General features: G+C 46.1%; 1 protein-coding gene across 1 annotated transcript in view; it reads right to left on the bottom strand.

Annotated features, from left to right (window-relative positions):
* Positions 1–9030: 9030 nt before the first annotated feature.
* rerg (RAS-like, estrogen-regulated, growth inhibitor) overlaps positions 9031–21181 on the bottom strand; it is a 32630-nt gene continuing 20479 nt past the window's right edge. The window contains exons 3-5 of the mRNA XM_056425143.1: positions 18527–18583; positions 12598–12671; positions 9031–10855 (exon numbers count right to left, since the gene is read on the bottom strand). Of these exons, the coding sequence (XP_056281118.1) occupies positions 10445–10855; positions 12598–12671; positions 18527–18583 (542 nt within the window). The 3' untranslated portion in view covers positions 9031–10444. The remainder of the gene's footprint in view (positions 10856–12597; positions 12672–18526; positions 18584–21181) is intronic.

Here is a 21181-nt window from a genome sequence, read left to right as displayed (position 1 = left end):
TGCATGTAAATGTGACGTGAACGTCATCGTGCGGTGGAGTCGTTCGGTATTTAACAATCTCATCGAGGCCACGGAGGCACCGCTATCGCTTAATTTTAAGTTATGCAACTTCTTCATAATTTCCCAAGCAAGCAAAGTATCGTCTAAGCTAACTTAGATATCCAGAACCAGTAAACGTGACCGTCAAACTCATGTTCCCCGTGGGCCACACCAGCATCATGGCCGCCCTCTTAAAGGGCCAGTGTACCTGAAGCGGTGGATAAACTACTCCCGAACATATAGTTAAATAACTCTTTTTGCATTTTATTCTTGTTTAGTCGAGAGTGGAAATATTGTACACAAGAACATTTCTCTAATATTAGAACACAAATCCATTTAATTTGTACCCTTCAAAATAAAAGCAAAGGATATAAAGGCGATCATATGTCTTTCAAGCTGTCAGGGGCCGCAGAAAACGAGGTGGAGGGCCACATTCGGCCCGCGGGCCTTGTGTTTGACACCTGTGGTTTACAGGATAAGTGGTATATCCTTTAACTGCTTTAAAGACGGGATCTACGATTTTTGATTTAATGGGAAATAAATTGACAAAGATGCAATTTATTCATATAAATATTTCCTTATTAGAAGGAAACTTCATTTCTGTAAAGGAGTGCGAGCGACTTGTGGCTTCACTGACTGAAATCTCCTTTTCTCTTCAATATTAGCCCTGAATTAAGTCTTTTACAGGAAATGTAATGTTCTTCTGTTTTGAGGAAATAATTCGGAAGCCTGTAAAATAAGTTTTTTTATTTTTCTCTAAATAATTCCTTGCGAGAGATTGACGGTATATATATCTATATAGATCTACATATATATATATATATCTGCAATAAATATGTTTAATATAGCAGCGAACAACTATACTGTAGAGATATAGTGAGTGACGTCTACCTGCATCGTTAGCTTCGTCTTATGCACCTTTTTAATCATTCAAGGTCGATGCCTAACCTCAACCATCTTAAGAGGGTTCGGCAACTTTCCTTTTTACTAGAAAAACACGTCGACAATAAAGACCGTGACAGAGTCGATCAGCTGTGGCTCGCTAGTTATTGAAGCTAACATCAGGTGACTTAACTTCCCAATGTTACCAGCTTGTTTGAACAGTCAGGCTGTAAAGTGGTGTTAAATATGCACTCGATGGCTCCGTACACGATGGTGTACACCAAAGCTCCGTAACGATCCAGGGTAAAGGCTTTTCAGACGTATCATGCTAACTCGGGTATTGTTGGCTGAGCTGCTAATGTTAGCTTATGTAGCATCCAGGAACAGCTTCCACACAGGGACTACTATTATGCATCGGGGGGGTGTGGTTGGTTTTCTCCTTGTTTTGAATCGCATCACTCTTAACCCGACAGAATAGTGTCATATGAAATGCTCCTCGTCCCTGGAAGTTACTCAGGTTACGGTTACCAGGCAGTGAACTCGTTAGCCGGACATGCTAACCTTAGCCGCTAACCTTCTTTCAACCATTCCTTAATGTTGATCCAGAGTGCGCCTGCTTCCGGTTGCTAAGCTCAGACCTCGCGGCTCGAGGGTTTAGAGGACGGTCGCCGTCCCACATCAGGAAGTCTGTGCTCGTGATAATTTCCTTTAATGTCGTTACGTTTCTACAGCACTGTGGCTCTCCAGCTCGCTCCAACCGCGCTCTCTCTCTCTCTCTCTCTCTCTCTCTCTCCCAGGATTGTTTGTAAAGGCAAAATTCTGATCTGCAGTCGGCTTTTGCTCAAAGTGTCTTGTTATCGATCCTTTGTCACTGTGTCAAAATGGACCAGATTAGTATTTCGTTGTCCGCGTGTAAATCATATTGTTTTGTCTTTGTTGTGAAGACACCGACCACGTCGTGTATGATGCTGCGTGTGATAAGCCATAACGCAACCTTAAGGATTCACTCTATCTGCCACGCAATAACGGCTGTGACGTCACGAGAAGATGGATTTAAATCACTGTGTCCATGAGGAGGCCTGAAGGACCCGAACCACGCGGCTCCAGTGCTGCCGGTGCTTCTGTCAGGATGAAGACGCACTCTGATGTCACCTTTTTATTACCTTCGCATTGAAAATGCGGAAGGTTATGTTTTGATCGCCATTTATTTATTTATGTATTTATTTGTATGCGTGTTACTCGCATAACTCAAAAAGCATTAAACCGAATCGCAAGAAATTTGGTGGGATGATTGGTTATTATCCGGTGCCCATTTGATTAGATTTTGGGATCGACCGGGTCAAAGGTCAAGGTCATGAAAAGGTCAAAATCTTCTATTTACCATAGGACGGTCAATTTATATCCAATTGGCATGCAACTAATGCCAAAATGTTCATAATTCAATGCCCAATCGTGTGATCTGCGAAGGTATGCGCTCTACCGAGTGCCCGTTCTAGTTTGCTCTGTTGCCGGGTAAAGTCATATCATCACGAACCGGACTCTCTTTTTAATAACCTGTTAATGTCACAGATGTCCGCCGCCATGTTCTTTAACAGCGAGCGCACAGACGCGTCACTTCGCCCCATCTTCCTTTTTATTTATTTTTTAAAGTACAGTTTGAAAATGATGTGTAATTTGGGCGGGAGGAAGAAGAAAAAAAGCCAATTCTCTGCTTCGTTGAAACCTTTTTCTCGTTTTTTGACGCGGTGTGTTGAACTGATCAGTTGAATATGCAGCCACAGACACTTGCCACTTCAAACGTGGCGTTTTGTAAATGAAAGCCATAATGTCGTTGTTTTATTCGCCGATACTTCAGTCCACTGTGCCCCTTCCTCTCCGCCGATTGGACGGTATTGTGTGGTATTTTAAGTGTGTTAACGTTCTGTATATCGGTGTAAATGTGGCATGAAAAACCCTCTCGTGTGCCTCAGGTGTGTCAACTCGGTCGTCACGTGATCTTAATGTCTGGCTGCTTCTTTGTGAGACGTGCGATGCATCTCGTGTGTTCCTGTGATTTATTAGTATGAAGAAGATTTAGTTTTTAATGTATTTTTTTGTCTGAAAAGCAAGATTTCTGTTTATTAAAGGTAACAACTTTTATGATACCTGCGGTGCATTCCAGTCTCTCTGTTCTCCGTGTCTCCATGTACGGTCACACAACAGAGTGTGTGGTGTTAATCTCAAAAGCTCCTTCTTCTTGCATTACCGCTGTAATTCTCTCCTCTTGGCACGCGGCCTCGGGCGTTAAACGCCGCCACGAGGCCCCGCCGAGGGAAACCTGCCGGGATCCAGCGACCGCCTTTCATCTGCTGCCCGCCTCACGTCGAGCTTTCAGAGCGAATACGCCGCTAATGTTATAATAGCGTAATATAAAACACATTCGGTCATGAATATGTCGTCGCACGCCGCACCGCGCTTCAAACACACGGCGTCATCGCAAACCTCGGAGAACACGTCACGCTGGAATGTGCCTGACGATGGTTTACAAACATGGTTCAAACGACTTAAAGGGGGAAGAAAAGAGTCTTAAAGGTTGAAAGGTATTCGTGGAGTCGTCATCGTTTGTGTCTATTGGTAAATCATCATCATGGTGTTGACCTCTTTGACCCCTGACGCACCACGACCTCCCAGTTTGTCCTGTGGTCACATGTTGCTCTGAGACACGCGCCGCACACCTGGCCGCCTGATGCTCATCTGGCTTTCTTAAGACACATCTGCCATCTGGCGCAGGCCGGCACAACACACCGCAACACACACCGCAACACACAGGCTCACCCACAACACACCGCAACACACACCGCAACACACACCGCAACACACACCGCAACACACACCGCAACACACACCGCAACACACACCGTAACACACACCGTAACACACACCGCAACACACACCGCAACACACACCGTAACACACACCGCAACACACACCGTAACACACACCACAACACAGACCGTAACACACACCGTAACACACACCGCAACACACACTGCAACACACACCGTAACACACACCACAACACACACCGCAACACACACCGCAACACACACCGTAACACACACCGCAACACACACCGCAACACACACCGTAACACACACCGTAACACACACCGCAACACACACCACACACAGGCTCACCCACAACACACCGCAACACACACCGCAACACACACCGCTGGGTTCATGGTGACGTCAACATCTGCATTTCGTGTTCGTGATGGTGGCTGGTGAGTGGATTCAACCAGCAGGGGGCGCTGTCCTCCCAGTGAGTGGATTCAACCAGCAGGGGGCGCTGTGCTCCCAGTGAGTGGATTCAACCAGCAGGGGGCGCTGTGCTCCCAGTGAGTGGATTCAACCAGCAGGGGGCGCTGTGCTCCCAGTGAGTGGATTCAACCAGCAGGGGGCGCTGTGCTCCCAGTGAGTGGATTCAACCAGCAGGGGCGCTGTGCTCCCAGTGAGTGGATTCAACCAGCAGGGGGCGCTGTCCTCCCAGTGAGTGGATTCAACCAGCAGGGGGCGCTGTGCTCTCAGTGAGTGGATTCAACCAGCAGGGGGCGCTGTCCTCCCAGTGAGTGGATTCAACCAGCAGGGGGCGCTGTGCTCTCAGTGAGTGGATTCAACCAGCAGGGGGCGCTGTGCTCTCAGTGAGTGGATTCAACCAGCAGGGGGCGCTGTGCTCCCAGTGAGTGGATTCAACCAGCAGGAGGCGCTGTCCTCCCAGTGAGTGGATTCAACCAGCAGGGGGCGCTGTCCTCAGAGTCGTTCTTCTTCTCTCTGGACTAAATAACTTGTATTATTCCAGTGAAACACTTGAAGTGGTGAAGGCACTTGGCAAAGACACGACGGTACGACATGTAAACCACACTCTGGTGTTTCAGTTGACCTCTTAAGATGTAATTAAACATCTTTTTTTCTTTTCTTTACAAAATGCACCAAAACACGACAAGAATAAAAATGAAAGAAATGTAATTAATTAATTAATTAATTGATCAATTGATTTATTCATTGATTGCCCGGCTAGCTCAGATCCTGCGACTCTTAACCTCAGGGTCGTGGGTTATTCATTTTTTAATTGATCCTTTTATATTTTATTTGTTATTATTTAAAAAATATATTTCTAATATCATTTTTTCCGTCTCTTTCAGTCTCTCTTAATGATTTGACCCCTTTCAAGCATAACTGCAGTTATTCAGCCTCTTTACCTAAGATTTAATTAAACATCTTCTTTTTTATTTAAATACCGTCAGAGTGATGAAAAGGTGCTGTGTGTGTTTGTGTGTGTGTGGGTGTGTGTGTGTTTGTGTGTTTATGTGTGTGTGTGTCCCAGTTCCAGTGGACTTGAATGAGATCAGCTGACAGGAAGTAAACATGGAGCTGAGCTGTTGCTTCGCAACGAACTCCTGATGAACCCTCAGAGGCTCAGCGGCTCAGAGGCTCAGAGCTCAGAGGCTCAGGGTTACGACCAGAGAAATACAGAGAGATGAAAGAATGTCAACACCAGCTGCTAGAAACCAACGTCTGAGCCTCTCGATCTTGTTGTTGTTGTTGTTCTTCTTGCCCTTCTTCTTCTTCTTCTTGCTCTTCTTCTTGCTCTTCTTCTTCTTCTTGCTCTTGTTCTTCTTCTTGTTCTTGCTCTTCTTCTTGCTCTTCTTCTTCTTCTTCTTGCTCTTCTTCTTCTTCTTGCTCTTCTTCTTGCTCTTGTTCTTCTTCTTGCTCTTCTTCTTGTTCATCTTCTTCTTCTTGCTCTTCTTCTTCTTGCTCTTGTTCTTCTTGTTCTTGCTCTTCTTTTTCTTCTTCTTTCCGTGGCCTGAAGGAGGGAGGTATTTTCCTCCGGCCGCTCGATGCTCAGCGTCACAGCAGCCCGGAGGTTGTTGTTGTTTTCCTCGTCCTGCATCTCGTGGGATGTTTCCAGCTCCTCGTTGTGGAGCTCTTCTTCTCTTTCTCCCAGAACGACCATCCTCTAGGTCTCCTCCACCTTCTCCTCCTCATGTCCCTCAGCTGCTCTCCGTCTCCTTATCCCTCTGCAGAGGTCCAGTCGTCAGCTTCCACAGATCAGTGTGGAGCCGACATGTCATCAGTTAAAGGCCCCACATACGTCCCCAGAGGTTATTCACTTCACAGGGCAACAGAGACCTGATTCTAACCCTCAAGGGACCAAATGTGCACGAATGACGCTTTAAAGTTCGGCTTTAATTAACTTCTTGAGGTGGAAGTGATCAAAAAGGATACACAAAAGTGTAGTTGTGCAAAAAATATCAATTAAAGGATGAAAGCTGAAACCTCCGTCGCGGGGGAAAGTCCTTGATCGTCATGGCAACTGCAAAGCTTTAGAGCACAAGATGGAGAGAGACGCGGAGAGGTGGAAAACCCTCGGATTTGGTTTCCGCAGTTCATCGTTTGTGTACGCAAGAAATTTTAAGACTGATGAACCATGACACACACACACACACACACGTCATACATAGCTGTGGTTTGACTTTTCACCGTGTTGGAGGTTGATCCTAAAGGTATTTGTGACGTCCAAAGAATGGAAAAATTATCTTTGAAAGACTCAACAGCAAAAACATTGCAACAGTTTGTGACCTTGAGGTGTCGACTTGACTGTTGAAAAAATTGTAATGTCAAAAATTGAAGTCAAATCAAAGAATGAGGGCTGAGGCTGCAGCGTGACGTTTCCTTTGCTAAGGGAGCTAGTGAAGGAAGCGTGAAGCTCCTTTCCTTTGCATTGAGAGGATCTGAACAGCTTTCATCACGGCGGCCTCTCAGTGACGAACCTCCCCAAGCAAAACGGACCATGTGACATTTCACAGCTATTGGCTAACCCCGACAGGAGGCGGGCTAATCTTATACGACACAACAATGCTACTCATACTAACATACTTCATAAACATTCCTTCACAATAAGAGGTTTCAAACTGAAATATCTGCTTCCGGTTAAAACAGCTGTTATGATGATAGTAGAAACTCCCATTCTGACTCCGCCTCCCAAAGTCAAAACACTTTAGTCATACTCACGCCATGCCATCGTTATGATAAGCATAACATCTTACAGTCAGTAGTGCAGTTGCAAGAATAATATAATAATCATATTTTCAGTGACTTTCTATGTTTTCATAATACATTCTTTGGAATATCCTTCATAATATCCGTTATTGATTATCCTAGCTTTCTTATGTATTCATTTAAAACAAAAGACTTTCTTATTTTCATGTGCAATATATAAAAAGCATTACAACTCCACAATCCTTAAGACCATGAGTAGTATCAATAAGTATGATGAGTATCGTGTGTGTCACCACACGTAGGATGCTTGGCGGTCCCTGTGACGGCCTGCGGTCGACACGTTCCCTCCAGAGCGGATGTTCCTGTAGCACTTTGGAAATAAACTGTGAGTTGAATTCAAACACGTTGTCAGCGCCGGCCCACTCAGAAGAAGAATCTTATAGTTTGTGAGAGAAGCGCTGAAGAGCTGGAGCGTGTTTACAGAGGGCCGTCGCCTCTCAGAGGTCGGCCCGCTCGGCTTTCTCATGGAACGTTTCATGAGGCGGAGCCAAGCTACACCATCAAGAGATTTAAAGATACCACCATGTGGAGATCTGCAATCACTTTTATTTACATTTCATTGTCTTCTTCTGGCTTTTTATATGAAGAAATATAGAATAAAAAGAAATCTCAGCGGAGCTCATTTCCCCCGTGATATCTGCACAAGATGTGTGGAGATATCACGCCTCCACCAGGGGAGGGAAATGATGAGAGAGAGAGAGACAGAGAGACAGAGACAGAGGGGGAGAGAGAGAGAGAGAGGGAGAGAGAGAGAGGGTATGGAAATGATGAGTTGCTCAAGGGGAGAGAGGGAGAGAGACAGAGGGAGAGAGAGGGGGAAAGAGGGAGAGAGAGAGAGAGAAAGAAAGGGAGAGAGAGAGGGGGAAAGAGAGAGAGAAAGGGAGAGAGAGAGAGAGGGGGAAAGAGTGAGAGAGGGGTACAAAGAGGGAGAGAGAGAGGGGTAGACAGAGGGAGAGAGGGAGAGGAGAAAGAGGTAGAGAGAGGCAGAGAGTGTGAGAGAGGGGTAGAGAGGGAGAAAGAGGGAGAGAGGGAAAGAGAGGGAGAGAGAGGGAGGGAAAGGGAGGGAAAGGGAGGGAGATGGAGAGAGGGGGGAGATAGAGAGAGAGAGAGAGAGTGCTCTCTAAAAGGGTTTACAGAAGGCTGTGTCTTGAGATTGACGAGAGGAGCCCACAGGGCCTTGAACTCCCCCCCCCCCCATGGTATACACCACAGCGTCGTGGAGATGGAGTTGTATCTCGGTAACTTTGATTTTCAGTGTCATTTAATCCAAACTGTTTGGTTTTAAAGCTGATCTGTTAAAGCTTGACGTGTTGGAGGACCCGGCTTCGTGTGAACGGGGTTTCCTCGGCTCCTTTTCTTGGGATTCTGTCCTCTGGTAAATGATCCTCCAGATAGCCGGGCTACTCCTTTCTGCCCCACACTAAAGAAAGTCCTTTTAGTCTTTGTGTCCCTGAGTCAGCATCTATTTGAAGAAGCAGGGTGTATTTAGTGGGAGTTTTCCTTTTTTAAAGACAGTGCTGTGACAGAAGTGGGTGTCGGTTTTCCTCGGCTCGTAAATGGGAAGTAAGAGAACGTTTGTTTGAATGGGTTTTAATTTCAGGCCTCGGGGCAATAACAATACGATATGTTTCACGAGGTGTGTCTTTTTAAATCCATATTGCCCAGAAAGCTTCTGAAATGGTAAACTGTGCCACAAATCCACCCGGCGACGACATGGGAGGATGAGCCGACTTGTCTGGAGCATTACTTATTATTTAGGACAAGAGGAAGGCACAGTCCTTGATTTCCATTCTATGAAACCCCCTTTCTTCATACTATTTATGGATTGGGATTTCTTTTATGCTTAATATTTTATTTAGATATTTTTACAGAAATACAAGCTTTCAAAAGTAAGAATGCATACTAAAAAATAACAAACATTAACCATGCATCTGGCCAAGACGGCCATAAGGAAACACACAAATAAAAATATTCAAGCAGGAAAATAATTGTGAATAAGGAAACAAAAGATTGGGATTTCTTTTAATAACCATTAAATGTATTTACACTCTGTTCACACTGTGTTTCATTGTGTGTGGTTGTCAGTCAGATTCAGATCGCCTCACTAATAAACATTATGATCACGATTTCAATACTAAGAGTTCCCAAAAATATACCCCACTTGATACCAAGTAATCTCTCTTTTAAAGAAGAATTTGAAAGTGTAAATGTCTGTTAATGTTAGCCAAAGAGTCACAACATTTAATTTAAAATGGATTTATAGACAATATCAAGATTGATTGGATTTAGGAGTTTTTATTGTCTTTTACATCTGTATTGTGAAGAAGATACTGAAGTTCAGCCAGCAACAGAACTTTAGTTACAGTAGTTCAGCTGCCTTGGAAAGAGAGAGAGGGGGGGGGGGTGCCCAGGGGCCCATTGTCTCATCCTCGTTTACCTAATCATAGTGAAAACAATGCGTCATTGTCTTTTATTGTCTGTGCACTAAATTCTTGGCACATGTCGTAGAAATCCAGACGAGCCTGAGGGCGCGCAGGAGTTATCAGGAGTTATCAGGAGTTATCAGGAGTTTTGATATGAACTCGTATTTTACAACCTGGAGACGATGTCACTATGTCACTATGTCACTTTGTCACTATGTCACTGTCACTTTGTCACTATGTCACTATATCACTATGTCACTGTCACTATGTCACTTTCACTATGTCACTGTCACTTTGTCACTATGTCACTATGTCACTATGTCACTGTGTCACTATGTCACTTTGTCACTATATCACTATGTCACTATATCACTATGTCACTGTCACTATGTCACTTTGTCACTGTCACTATGTCACTGTCACTATGTCACTATGTCACTATATCACTATGTCACTATGTCACTGTCACTATGTCACTTTGTCACTATGTCACTTTGTCACTGTGTCACTATGTCACTGTGTCACTATGTCACTGTCACTATGTCACTTTGTCACTATGTCACTATGTCACTGGAGACAGTATCTTCTACTGGCGATGCTTTTGGGGCTCTGAGACCGATTTGGCAAAATATCAAATCCTACATCCTGTCGTCTCCAGCGCTTAAAGGTGCAGGACGTCTCTGCAGTGGCAGGAGGACTGGCAGCGGCATCATTATCCCCCGACGCGCCGGATACAGAGAAACTAACATCTCACCTGCATCCAGAATTATTTTGATCCAAATGAGCTTTTGAAGTTAGGATAGCAAATCCCCCGTTAACGCTCCCATGATGCACCTCTTCCAGAGACATTGCCTTTTTTGTTTTTACGACGTAACGTGATCAGAGAGTAAAGTAACGAACACATTCCACACAACATCGGTCACATTTTCGTCCATTCAGCGGTCGCTTTGGAACTTTCCGGCGGCGCCCCCCCCCCCCCCCCCCAGCGGCTCCTCCCCCTTAGCTGCTGATCTTGGTCAGCATCTTGTTGATGGCCTGTTTGACGTGCGTGGTGGAGCTGCGGCGTCGGGCCTTGCCCTGCACGGCCTTGCGGCGCCTCACCTCGCGGCACAGCTCGTGGAACGCCTCGGCCACCGTGCCGCCCTCGTTGGCGCACGCCGAGCATTCGTAGAAGGCGCACGCCATCTCGGCGGCCAGCCGCTCGCCTTCCTCCGTGCCCACCTGCCGGACGTGGTCCAGGTCGGACTTGTTGCCCACCAGGACCAGGGGCACGTTTTTCGGCCTCTTCACGTCCTCGAGGAGACTTCGCAGCGGCGCCACCTCCTCGAAGCTTCCCCGGTCGGTGATGTCGTACACGATGACGAAGCCGTCGCCCCAACGCACGTGACCCTCCTTCTGCTGGACGTCCTCCTGCCACCAAGAAGAACCCAGAAGTTACGGTGAGAAACGCTTATTGTAACTACAATTTAGAAGATTCTCAAAGGAATAGTTGGGGTGACTGTGGGTCAGTGGGGAGCAGGTTCATCTTCCAATCAGGGGGTTGGTGGTTCCATCCCCACCCTAGTTGATGTGTCCTTGAGCAAGGCACTTAACCCTGAGTTGCCCCCTGTAGCTGTGTCTACGGTGTATAAATGTAACGTGATTGTAAGTCGCTTTGGATAAAAGCGTTAGCTAAATGAAATAAAGAGTTTTTTATTGCTTATGCTAATATCAAGTCTTCAGTGAGCTTAACATACAGACTGGAAACAGAGCACATCTGAATCTTATTAATTATTGTTTTATTTGTTGTCTAATTCAGAATCTGATGTGCCAGACCTCGTCCTGTGAAACCACGATATCTCTATTTAGAGCATTTTGTTGTTTAATCATCTTCTCGTCAAATCTCTGCAATGAGGTGAATTTCCCACAATGTCAAACTATTCTACTATATTGTGTGACTCCAAACCATATTAAAAAACATTGTTGCATTAATGACTGTCTGAAGTCGGCATTATTTGCTCCCCGCACACTTAAAATCTGTCTCCGTGTATTTTGCATTTGAACATCACAAGATTCTGGTAAACGGAGCTTTTGCCTCCACAAGTCCGGACAGAGTGAGCAGCGCTGCTCAGAGACCCGACATTCAGCATCGGCGTCTGGAGACATTCAGACCTCATGCTAATGCCAGCTGAAAATAGACCTCGAGAGCGAGAGAGGACTTGGCTGAAGTGTGCGGGGGAAATCAACCCGCGAGCAGAACACCTGCGCAGCACTGCAGCGCATTTGTCTTCTCCGAGGAGTTACGCAAGCTCCCCCTCATGGCGCCGACCCGGCCACGCTTCTGGTCGTCTCGGGGCGCCGTTCAGGCTCCTGCCACGACGCAAACTAGCGTCTTTACAAAATAAGGGTTCAAATCTGTAAGGCATGTCAGGAAGGGCAACCCTGGTACCGGAGCAGAGAAGCTGATTTTCACTATAAACGAGTGAAGTTAAATTATTATTATTTTTTAAATATTAAAAAGTGGCCGCTCTCCATGTCCATTGTGTCAATTCTTCATTATTCTTTCTCCATCTCATTATTTCGGGGATATAGATCATTTATTTTGTTTTCTATCTTTGTCTCCGGGAACCACACAATACGTTAAAGACAGAAGTAATTATTTGGAGATCTGGAAGTGTGTGTCTACACAACTACATATCTTTAGATATACAGCTCTCATAATTCCCTTTTATAATATCTATTTCATATTGCTGTGAAAACATGTTCTTTAATCCCACATTAAGTCAGATTTACCTTTTTAAATTTAACAGACGGTCCGTCAAACTAGAAGAATAGAAAAGAGTCGTAGAAAGACGAAGGCATTTACCGAAATAAGAACGAGATGTTGAGTTGCATCATGGGAAAGTGTTGTATCTAGTGCTGTTGAGGTTTGACCTGCACTAGAGAGTAAAGGTCAGGATCTCTGCATCGATGTCTTTGCAAGTCTTTATTCAAATCTTCCCCAACTTTACAGAATTCCAGTTCTAAATCACTGAAGTTCACCTTTACCTGTCCTTGTGTCCGCCACACAGCATGAGAGCATCACCTGAGGTACTTTGTTAGTACACTAGCAGTACGCTCACGGCGTTTTTGTTTCTGCACCGGATTCGGGACACGGGGACGACTCGTCTCACCTGCCCGGCAGTGTCCAGGATCTCCATGGTGACGACCTCATCGTCGATGTTGGCCTGGTGACGGTACGTTGATTCTGTTGGACACAAAAGACGTTTTTAGAAGTTAAATCCACTACGCATCCTCATTTTGACACCTGCCTCCGAACATGGGGGTTTATTAAAGTCCTTTTAAGGCATTTATGGGGTACTAAATTACATAAATAAAAGCAAAATGTGTGGACGAAAACAATATTTTCCCTTTAAAATGTGTTTGTTTGCAGACGATAGACTCTTTTCCCAGAGCAAATATGCCGAGCTGTTACACTGGCCTTCCTGTTTGTTGTTCCTGGTGCGTCACGTCTCAGTAATAAATGGGAATATTATCGAGGTTACTTCTGTTTTTAATATCTGTTACTTATTCGATACCCCCTTTCAAACACTCAAAACAGAGTTGGTGGTTGTTGTAACAGTAGAAACAACAAAGATGGAGTTTTCTGTTTCTGTCCAGTTTGAATGGAGTTTTTACGAAGATCGGCGAGGTGAAAGTTTTCTGGTGGCTTTGAGGAGAGCATATTCATTAATAGATTACATAATTATTACCCAAGTCCCTGTTGGTATTATTCATTATAGATTCAGCTCGTGGTGAGTATGAGCATTTCCACCAGACCATTGTTTCGTGTCTCCATCACTGCTGGAGACGATAAGTACCCGTGACTCCTGGAGAGTCCTTTTTTCCTGGTATGAATATAAATTTAAGAAAAAGCGATGAATAGATTAATTCATTCATTTGTATAAGTAATCAATATCAGATAGGATATTACAGAAAGTTAACCAATCAACACCTGCCATACATTGTGTATGTTTACGTGTGTCCTTCAAGGACCGCTACCTCGTCAGTGTGTGTCATGGACTCACATACGTCCATTTATTTTCTGGACCAGTTGGAAGTCCAAAGACACTCTGGTTTCTGCCACTGCATTGTTTGAAAAAGGACATTGCATTCCCATTTTTCCATTATTAAATAATTATATTGCACTTTTGTCAGCACGTTGTTGACCTTCCGGAGGAAGGACGATTCTTTCAATGCCCTGGGACGACCTAAGCTTCACCTCTAGCCCGGATTTAAAGAGCGGGATAACAGCTTCTTATTCCTGGCACTGTGAACTGTGGCTTTGACCTTTCATTCCGCCTTGAACAGCACAGGCATTATCCGCCTAAATTGCTCCCTTGTAAAAAATCCCATCTGTGTAAACACCACCCAGAGAGCACCGGAGCCCCAGAAAAGCCTTTTTAAAAAGAGAGATTCTGATGGATCTTGACTGACCCGTCTGAAGCCGGCGCGGTCTGGAGGCTTTTTGACTTTAAAGACTTACACTTGCGTTGGGCTTGTGACTCTTGTGTCCGGCCAGCTCTGCTATTGTCTTGAGGTTTGTTTCTTTTGAGAAGGGAGAATATTCGAAGGATTAGCGGGTCAAGAAATCAATGTTGGAAAATGAAACCCCCAGACTTTGGTATTTCCTTTCTGAGAATGTCTGCATATTGTTCCTCCCGTCGGTGTTGCCTTTTTCTGATGGAAGAACAAGATCGTCTGACAGTTCATCCTTTGGACTGATGAGCAAAGCAGGAAACGGAAAGAGCCCCAACTAGTAGTACTACTACTACTAGTAGTAGTAGTACTACTAGTACGCTACCACTCCTCCTACTACTACTACTACGACTACTACCACCACCACTACTACTACCACTACCACTCCTACTACTACTACTGCTACTGCTTTGGAACTCTACAACAAAGTAGAGCTCATTCTGTTGTCTGGGTATATCCAGGCCTGTAGCTCTTAGATCTAACGTGCAGCTATTTATTTGGTGCTTCACACCTTTCATCCCCCTTTCATCCCCAGGCATGGCTCACTAAGTAGTAAGTCAAATAATATGCTTCATTATCCTCTTTAAATGTTGAGCCGGAGGATGAGGCATGAAGCTCTATGTTGAAAGCTAACATAGTGGAAGTCTAATTGTTGTCAATAATGAACAATTTATTTCTAAAACATTTAAATTCCCCTCTTCCCTGCGTGACTAAATTGATAAGTCGGCACCATCTGTTGTCCAATAGCTCAGCGATTAGTTCATAAAGTCAAACCCACAGACCGTGGTACTAAAACCTTTCTAAGAACTCCAGATTCTCGTCAAAAACAAAGTCTAAAATAGATTCTGAGCTCGCTGTTGCACCGGTTTCCTTCCCCCCCCCCCATCTCTCCGGGGGGATCAACGGCGTCCTGTGACAGAGATGAAATGTCACAGAGAGCCAGAGGGTGACAGTGGAGTGGTGGTTTATAGCTGGAGGCGCGAGGGAGCATCTGTGAGAGGAGGAGAACCAGGGTCTCTCACAGCGACCCGCGGGGCGGCAGCCACCAGCACGTCCTCCCGTCTGCGGGTTTGTTTCCGACACCGGGACGGGACTCCTTCAGCTCCTCCCCCGCCGCCACCCATCCCAATCCCATCCGAAGGTCTCGGAAGAATCAAAAGCAACAGGCGATTCTTCTCTCGTATTTTTAAAACCCGGGTCGTCTTGGCAGAAGGCAGAAGGAGAAAGTGTCACGGCAGACTGTAAGTGTCATAACTGGAAACATAATCCAGTTTGTTGACGTGTCTCTGGAAGTCAATTCGCTCTTACGGGTTATTTTTATCCCCCCCTAAGTGGTCACACCAGAAAAAGTGTGTCTGCACGTGAAGAAATGCCAAGAAGTCGTTCCCGCGGTGCCAAACTCCGTCACCGGATGGTGTGCCGAGACCAGAAATAACTAAGTCAGATCATTACTAATGCACAAATTTATGTTTTTTTTGTTGTTGCGTAATTTAGGATGATGCAGAAACACAGGATGCCAGAGTTTGGTGAAGCCAAGTTTGAAGTATTTGTGTATTTGCACTTTCTGAATATTTATCTTTGGCCCTCATGTTGGTTTTAAGTCCCTCGCTCAGAGCTCCGGACCAAACACCACACACGTCGGCTTCGTGCCTGAGACACAATCGATTATATTAAAGCCCCACTATGTAGTTTTTCCCTTTTAGCGCCCCCTTCAGTTTTTGAGGTATTTAGCGTTTACTTCAGTGTCGTAAATACCCATTTACGATAGACGTTAGACGCACCCTCGCAGACACTTGTATTGAGTTAGGATCATGTGTTGTCCTGTATTATTATTATTATTATTGTTATTATTTGTACGTGTCACGGGTTATAAAAGGTGACGAGGGGGAGGTGACGCAAGTTTTTTTTTGTTTGGAGCGCGCTGACAGGCGGCCTGGTGAGCGGACTCAGAACGGCAGCAATCCGGCGACTGTTTCTATTTTGGATTTATACCAACGGGCGGGATCACTAATACGAAGACTGCGCAGGAACACTGAACTGGGCCCAGCACCCACCGGACCAGGGTGAAGGAGCGCGGGGATTGAACGCGGCGCCTCGCCACGTTTCCGCCTGGTCGGTCAGCTGTTTGCCGGCTTTTGGGTGTGCAGTTGCAGTCATTTACTTTTGTTTGGGGGGACTGCAAAGACTTTGGGGACTGTCGGGATCCGGGGATTATACTTCGTTTTGAGTGGGTTTGATTTTTTTGTGTATGTGTTCATTTTGGGGGCTTCAGATGCATTGAATTTGATTTAATATAATAACATTTGGGTTTCCGCATATCGACTGTGTGTTTTTCTTTTACGACCATTTGAGCAGAGAGAGTTAACACCAGAATTCGCAGATCCGCCCATTCCCTTTTTTTAGCGTATTGTACCTTTTCCCCTTGATTGAGTTGCTAAGGGCGAATGAAACAACATAACCAAAAGAATGACAACATTTAGTTTAGATGAAATACCGATCGCGTTTTCAGCCTATATACGTTGTTTTCTAAATGTTTGAATGTGGAGTACGTGTGATCGAATACGATATTGTTGACAACACCAAAAAGCTACATAAAAAAGCTTCCCTTATACTGTAGCTGCGAGCGTGGAGTGGCACTTTATGACATTGCGTAATCACTGCCAGAAAGCAGGTCGAAGTACATCCGCCCCGGAGCGGGCGGCTCCAGAATCCTACATAGCGGAGTTATTTCCCCACAGACCCCCGATGGCAATGGCAGAGACGCAAATCGCCATATTAAAAGTCATTGTATCGGCACCATTTTTTTCAAGCTGTTATTTTAAGGTACAATTGTTACATAATGTTGCTTTAAGAGAGAAGATAAATAACATGGTAAAAAAACGTTGTTTAACCATATCAACTACGGCTATATTTGAGTGATATTGAAAAGATCGAGTGTTTTTTTTGCCGTAAAAATCAAATCCTGTCGAATGCCTCGTGTATTAATCGTGTATCTTAACAATATCTTCGTTTCGGGGATTTTCCAAACAAACATTGACACGCGTGATTGTTTGCGCTTGAATCAGCACGTTTAGATATTTCTGCCGCCACGTCCCGTGAATATTACTCTCGCCCCGCCTTCGCGTCTCCCTGAGCGAGCTCCGTGTTTTGGGTTTCTCGCCTCTGGAGGTGCCGGAGACGCCTCCGCCCGGGCAGAACCGGGACGTGCTGCAGCACGGACGTGCCGCCGCGCGCATGCCGTGCATGAATATGCGTGCTAATCGGCTAAATCTGGCGCTGGTTGGAGTTCTTTGGTTGGGGCTGAAACTTTACAACAACAACAACAACACCTGCATCGCATGAGAGCGCACCGAAAGGGCGGCAAAGGTCGATAATAAATGGAGGTGAAGACCCTTTGAGGCGTAGTGTAATAGATGAAGCGCTCTTACGATGTGCCCTTCAGGGGGTATTACTGCCGTGGTATATTCTGAGGAAAGACGGGTTGATAACCGTCTTCAGAAGACAGTCTGGTCTTCTGCCCTGAAGTTCCACCGGTGCAGAACCAAAACAACACATTCACTACCTGGCATCTAAAAAAGGACCTCAGCAGATGTTGCTGTGACGTTGCCATCGCCATGTTTTTACACGAAGACGTTGACCTGTACAGGCAGGAAAAGAAAAGCACCTTCCGGAGGAGATGTCGAGTCTTTGTTCCTGATTACAAGTAATTATAGCGTCTGGAGTGAAAAGCCCAGTTCTATGGAGCTCTGACGAGGACGAGATGAAACCTGATTGCCTCGCGAATGTGAAAAGAAACTCATTTTAATTCACTCTTCACACTTAATGTCATTTCTCTATGATTAAAAAAAAAGAAAAAAATCATGATACTGTTATTTTTACACCTTTTCTGAAATGTATCTATATAAATAGATAAAATAAGAAGTTCAGCATCTTGGTCAATATACGTATTTGCTCTTTTTGCGAGAGTTAGGTAAGTTAAGAGTTTGATACCGCGCTAAATATTACGCTCAAGGTGGTTAGTTTAATGGAGCAAAATAATAAATGTTTGAAAGAATTGCAAGTGTACGTGAGGAAGTCTGAAAGTCCTCGTACTCTCTGAGCATTTCCTCCACAGCAATGATGTACATCTGAGTGTATTCGCTGTTTCATATTTTGTATTAAGTGACTACATTATCAGCTAATATTGTCAAATAAATGTTGTGAATGTAAACATATTGTCTGGCCCTCTGAGATGTTGCAAGTATAAAGTGACATGGAATGGAAATACTCAAGTAAAGTACCTTTATATGTGTACTTTAATACATGCTTAAGTCAATGTACATGTAAGTTATGGAGTTGGATAACAAAGTTCTTCCTATATCTAGCCTCTTAATGTTTCTCTCAAAGTGCATCAAAGAGATGCATTTCCCTTTACAATGGACTTCATTTCCCCCTCCCCCCACAGGGTTCAGTCGGACCAGAGACCAGAGTCCTGCTGACCCCTGTGGGGGGAGGGGAGCAGCAGCATTGTGGTCGTGTTGGTGAACAGCAGGTGTTAGCAACGGTAGGGCTCGTGCATAGCTAACGGATGTCTCGTCGTCTTACCGAGTGTCGGGTCGTACTCCCAGATGAAGCGCCGGGTCAGAAATCTCACCACCAAAGCTGTGGAGAGGAAAGAGAACGTGTCAAGAATAAACCGCGCAGGAAACACTTGTAGCAGTCAGTTGCTAACGGCGCTGATGACGCCGGGCGGGGTCCTCGTGCCGTCCGCTGACGACACGTAGCCAATCAGGAGACGAGATCCCAACCGCTTCATGACTCTGCGATCTCCTTCATTCAGACAGATGTAGGCGGCTGTTGTGTGTGAACCAAACCATCTGTGCGCTCTTGGCTTATTTGAAGTGTGACTATTTTCTAGAAAAGCCGGGGAAATGCAGAAAAAACATCCGGCCTGAGTGACTCGCTATAGACCTGAGTGACTCGCTACAGACCTGAGTGACTCGCTACAGACCTGAGTGACTCGCTACAGGCCTGAATGACTCGCTACAGGCCTGAGTGACTCGCTACAGGCCTGAGTGACTCGCTACAGGCCTGAGTGACTCGCTATAGACCTGAGTGACTCGCTACAGACCTGAGTGACTCGCTACAGACCTGAGTGACTCGCTATAGACCTGAGTGACTCGCTACAGACCTGAGTGACTCGCTATAGACCTGAGTGACTCGCTATAGACCTGAGTGACTCGCTACAGGCCTGAATGACTCGCTATAGACCTGAGTGACTCGCTACAGGCCTGAGTGACTCGCTACAGACCTGAATGACTCGCTATAGACCTGAGTGACTCGCTACAGGCCTGAATGACTCGCTACAGGCCTGAATGACTCGCTATAGACCTGAGTGACTCGCTATAGACCTGAGTGACTCGCTACAGGCCTGAATGACCCGCTATAGACCTGAGTGACTCGCTACAGGCCTGAGTGACTCGCTACAGGCCTGAATGACTCGCTATAGACCTGAGTGACTCGCTACAGGCCTGAATGACTCGCTACAGGCCTGAATGACTCGCTATAGACCTAAGTGACTCGCTACAGGCCTGAGTGACTCGCTACAGACCTGAGTGACTCGCTACAGGCCTGAATGACTCGCTACAGGCCTGAATGACTCTCTACAGGCCTGAGTGACTCGCTACAGGCCTGAGTGACTCGCTACAGGCCTGAGTGACTCGCTACAGGCCTGAGTGACTCGCTACAGACCTGAGTGACTCGCTATAGACCTGAGTGACTCGCTACAGGCCTAAGTGACTCGCTACAGGCCTAAGTGACTCGCTACAGACCTGAATGACTCGCTATAGACCTGAATGACTCGCTATAGACCTGAATGACTCGCTACAGACCTGAGTGACTCGCTATAGACCTGAGTGACTCGCTATAGACCTGAGTGACTCGCTACAGACCTGAGTGACTCGCTATAGACCTGAGTGACTCGCTATAGACCTGAGTGACTCGCTACAGACCTGAGTGACTCGCTATAGACCTGAGTGACTCGCTACAGGCCTGAATGACTCGCTACAGGCCTGAGTGACTCGCTACAGGCCTGAATGACTCGCTATAGACCTGAATGACTCGCTACAGACCTGAGTGACTCGCTATAGACCTGAGTGACTCGCTATAGACCTGAGTGACTCGCTACAGACCTGAGTGACTCGCTATAGACCTGAGTGACTCGCTATAGACCTGAGTGACTCGCTACAGACCTGAGTGACTCGCTATAGACCTGAGTGACTCGCTATAGACCTGAATGACTCGCTACAGGCCTGAATGACTCGCTACAGGCCTGAATGACTCGCTATAGACCTGAATGACTCGCTACAGGCCTGAATGACTCGCTATAGACCTAAGTGACTCGCTACAGGCCTGAGTGACTCGCTACAGACCTGAGTGACTCGCTACAGGCCTGAATGACTCGCTATAGACCTAAGTGACTCGCTACAGGCCTGAATGACCCGCTATAGACCTGAGTGACTCGCTACAGGCCTGAGTGACTCGCTACAGGCCTGAGTGACTCGCTACAGGCCTGAATGACTCGCTATAGACCTGAGTGACTCGCTACAGGCCTGAATGACTCGCTACAGGCCTGAATGACTCGCTATAGACCTAAGTGACTCGCTACAGGCCTGAGTGACTCGCTACAGACCTGAGTGACTCGCTACAGGCCTAAGTGACTCGCTACAGACCTGAGTGACTCACTACAGACCTGAGTGACTCGCTACAGACCTGAGTGACTCGCTATAGACCTGAGTGACTCGCTATAGACCTGAGTGACTCGCTACAGACCTGAGTGACTCGCTATAGACCTGAGTGACTCGCTATAGACCTGAGTGACTCGCTACAGGCCTGAGTGACTCGCTACAGGCCTAAGTGACTCGCTACAGGCCTAAGTGACTCGCTACAGACCTGAGTGACTCACTACAGACCTGAGTGACTCGCTACAGACCTGAGTGACTCGCTACAGACCTGAGTGACTCGCTATAGACCTGAGTGACTCGCTATAGACCTGAGTGACTCGCTACAGACCTGAGTGACTCGCTATAGACCTGAGTGACTCGCTATAGACCTGAGTGACTCGCTACAGACCTGAGTGACTCGCTATAGACCTGAGTGACTCGCTATAGACCTGAGTGACTCGCTACAGGCCTGAGTGACTCGCTACAGGCCTAAGTGACTCGCTACAGGCCTGAGTGACTCGCTACAGACCTAAGTGAC

Source organism: Pseudoliparis swirei, chromosome 10, assembly GCF_029220125.1.
Source record: "Pseudoliparis swirei isolate HS2019 ecotype Mariana Trench chromosome 10, NWPU_hadal_v1, whole genome shotgun sequence".
NCBI classification, from domain to species: domain Eukaryota; kingdom Metazoa; phylum Chordata; class Actinopteri; order Perciformes; family Liparidae; genus Pseudoliparis; species Pseudoliparis swirei.
The sequence above is the reverse complement of the archived record's forward strand: the minus strand, read 5'-3'. Positions and strand labels throughout refer to the sequence as shown.